Source organism: Acanthamoeba castellanii, assembly GCF_000313135.1.
Source record: "Acanthamoeba castellanii str. Neff unplaced genomic scaffold scf7180000084702, whole genome shotgun sequence".
Classification (NCBI taxonomy): domain Eukaryota; phylum Discosea; order Longamoebia; family Acanthamoebidae; genus Acanthamoeba; species Acanthamoeba castellanii.
The window spans coordinates 44425-45830 of record NW_004457263.1 but is presented as its reverse complement, the minus strand read 5'-3'; the positions used below and the strand labels follow the sequence as shown (position 1 = coordinate 45830).

General features: G+C 58.6%; 2 protein-coding genes across 2 annotated transcripts in view; both read right to left on the bottom strand.

Annotated features, from left to right (window-relative positions):
* Positions 1 to 89: 89 nt before the first annotated feature.
* Positions 90 to 775, bottom strand: ACA1_134760 (uncharacterized protein; the record flags this gene model as incomplete). The annotated part of the gene is made up of 4 exons (XM_004333334.1): positions 90 to 223; positions 246 to 379; positions 427 to 622; positions 719 to 775. Coding segments are annotated over 4 exons (521 nt in total), but the record flags the coding sequence as incomplete, so codon positions are not given.
* A 221-nt stretch (positions 776 to 996) lies between these two features.
* ACA1_134750 (uncharacterized protein) overlaps positions 997 to 1406 on the bottom strand; it is a gene marked incomplete at both ends in the record, with an annotated part of 1289 nt that continues 879 nt past the window's right edge. Inside the window, 2 exons of the mRNA XM_004333333.1 lie at positions 997 to 1164; positions 1232 to 1381. Of these exons, the coding sequence (XP_004333381.1) occupies positions 997 to 1164; positions 1232 to 1381 (318 nt within the window). The remainder of the gene's footprint in view (positions 1165 to 1231; positions 1382 to 1406) is intronic.

Here is a 1406-nt window from a genome sequence, read left to right as displayed (position 1 = left end):
ACACGCACAACACACACGATCCGAGTGAGCACGTGCAAAGGAGGCGACAATGGTGGAGGTGAGAGTGGAAGGCACCATGTGTGGAGGACCAGCGGCAGGTGTTGACGGGAGCCGTGTGGAGCCCCGAGAAGCGGTGGGTGATGCGCTGCACGAGCCTCGTCTCGGTCGCCGCCGACTTCTGTGGTCGCCGCGTGCGGTTGAAGAGGGTCGAGGGCAACCGCGGCTGCACCAGGCGCGCCGTGCACGACGACAACGACGTAGACGTAGACGAAGCAGAAGTTGAAGAAGACGGTGGCGGGGTTGGGGCGAGTAGCGGCAACGTAGAGGAAGGGGCGGTAGATGTCGAAGACGGAGATGAAGACGAAGATGGCTTCTCGTCCTCGCCGTGTAGAAGGGGAAGGTGAAAAAAGCTGGATGCTCCTTGACGTCGCGTCCTCTTGGCCTCGTAGGGCCGCAGGCTGCTGGAAGGTGGCTCGGGCAGGGCCTCTGCAGCCCCAGTCCATTTCCTCTTGACGCCGGGACCCACGCAGGGATCGGGACCCACTTCGGGATAGTAGCAAACGTTAGCGCCTCGCTGGTGCTGTTGGAACAGGAGGCGATATTGATCCATCGCCCCCGCTGGCTGCGAGGCGAAGAAATTCGATGGATTGTGTGTTTGGCCATAGAGAGTGGGGGCGAGCGGTGGCGGGGCTGAATCCGGGAGAGAAGGGACTGGCACTAGACCCATCTCATCTTCCTCCTCACCAGTGCCGTAGGCACCCAGCAAGCTCTCCATCTATCGCGCTGTAAAATCTGATCTGATGAATAGAAAGTGACTGGTGATTTTCTACGCCACAAAAAACTTCGAGGAAGTCTGAAAAACAATCAACATGCATGTGCTGAATGAAGGAATCTCGGCAGCCAAGCATGCTTGGCCAGCAACGAGCTGCAAAATGTACATAGGGTGGAAAAGAGGTGGTTTGTTGTTCCTACGACGAAGGGGCCGCCAACGCTGCACTAGCATGGATGCATGGCCTCCAGGACGGGAATGTTGGTGATGAGGCTTACGGTGCCGGTGAACCGAGCCCAGTAGCGCGTTCCAATCGACAGGCTGAGATCGGGCCGCTCCTCGAGCACCTCCACGCGAACGCCCCACGGTTCCTTGCACACGATCTTAGCCTCCACCTGCGCGAGAGAAACCCGTCAGTATAAAGAATTGTGTGCAGCGTAGAGGATGAAACACATTGCGTACCGATTGTTGTGAGTCGCAAAAGCGCAAGATGATGTGTCGCGCTCGCGGGATGTCCCTTGCGTCAGGCTTCTTCTGGACCACTCTCTGGTGCTTGGCCGACTGGTCCATCTCGTGCGAGGCAGGGAAGGAAACGATAACGGTCGAGCTGCGCTCCTCGCGCGGTCGATGCTGCTGT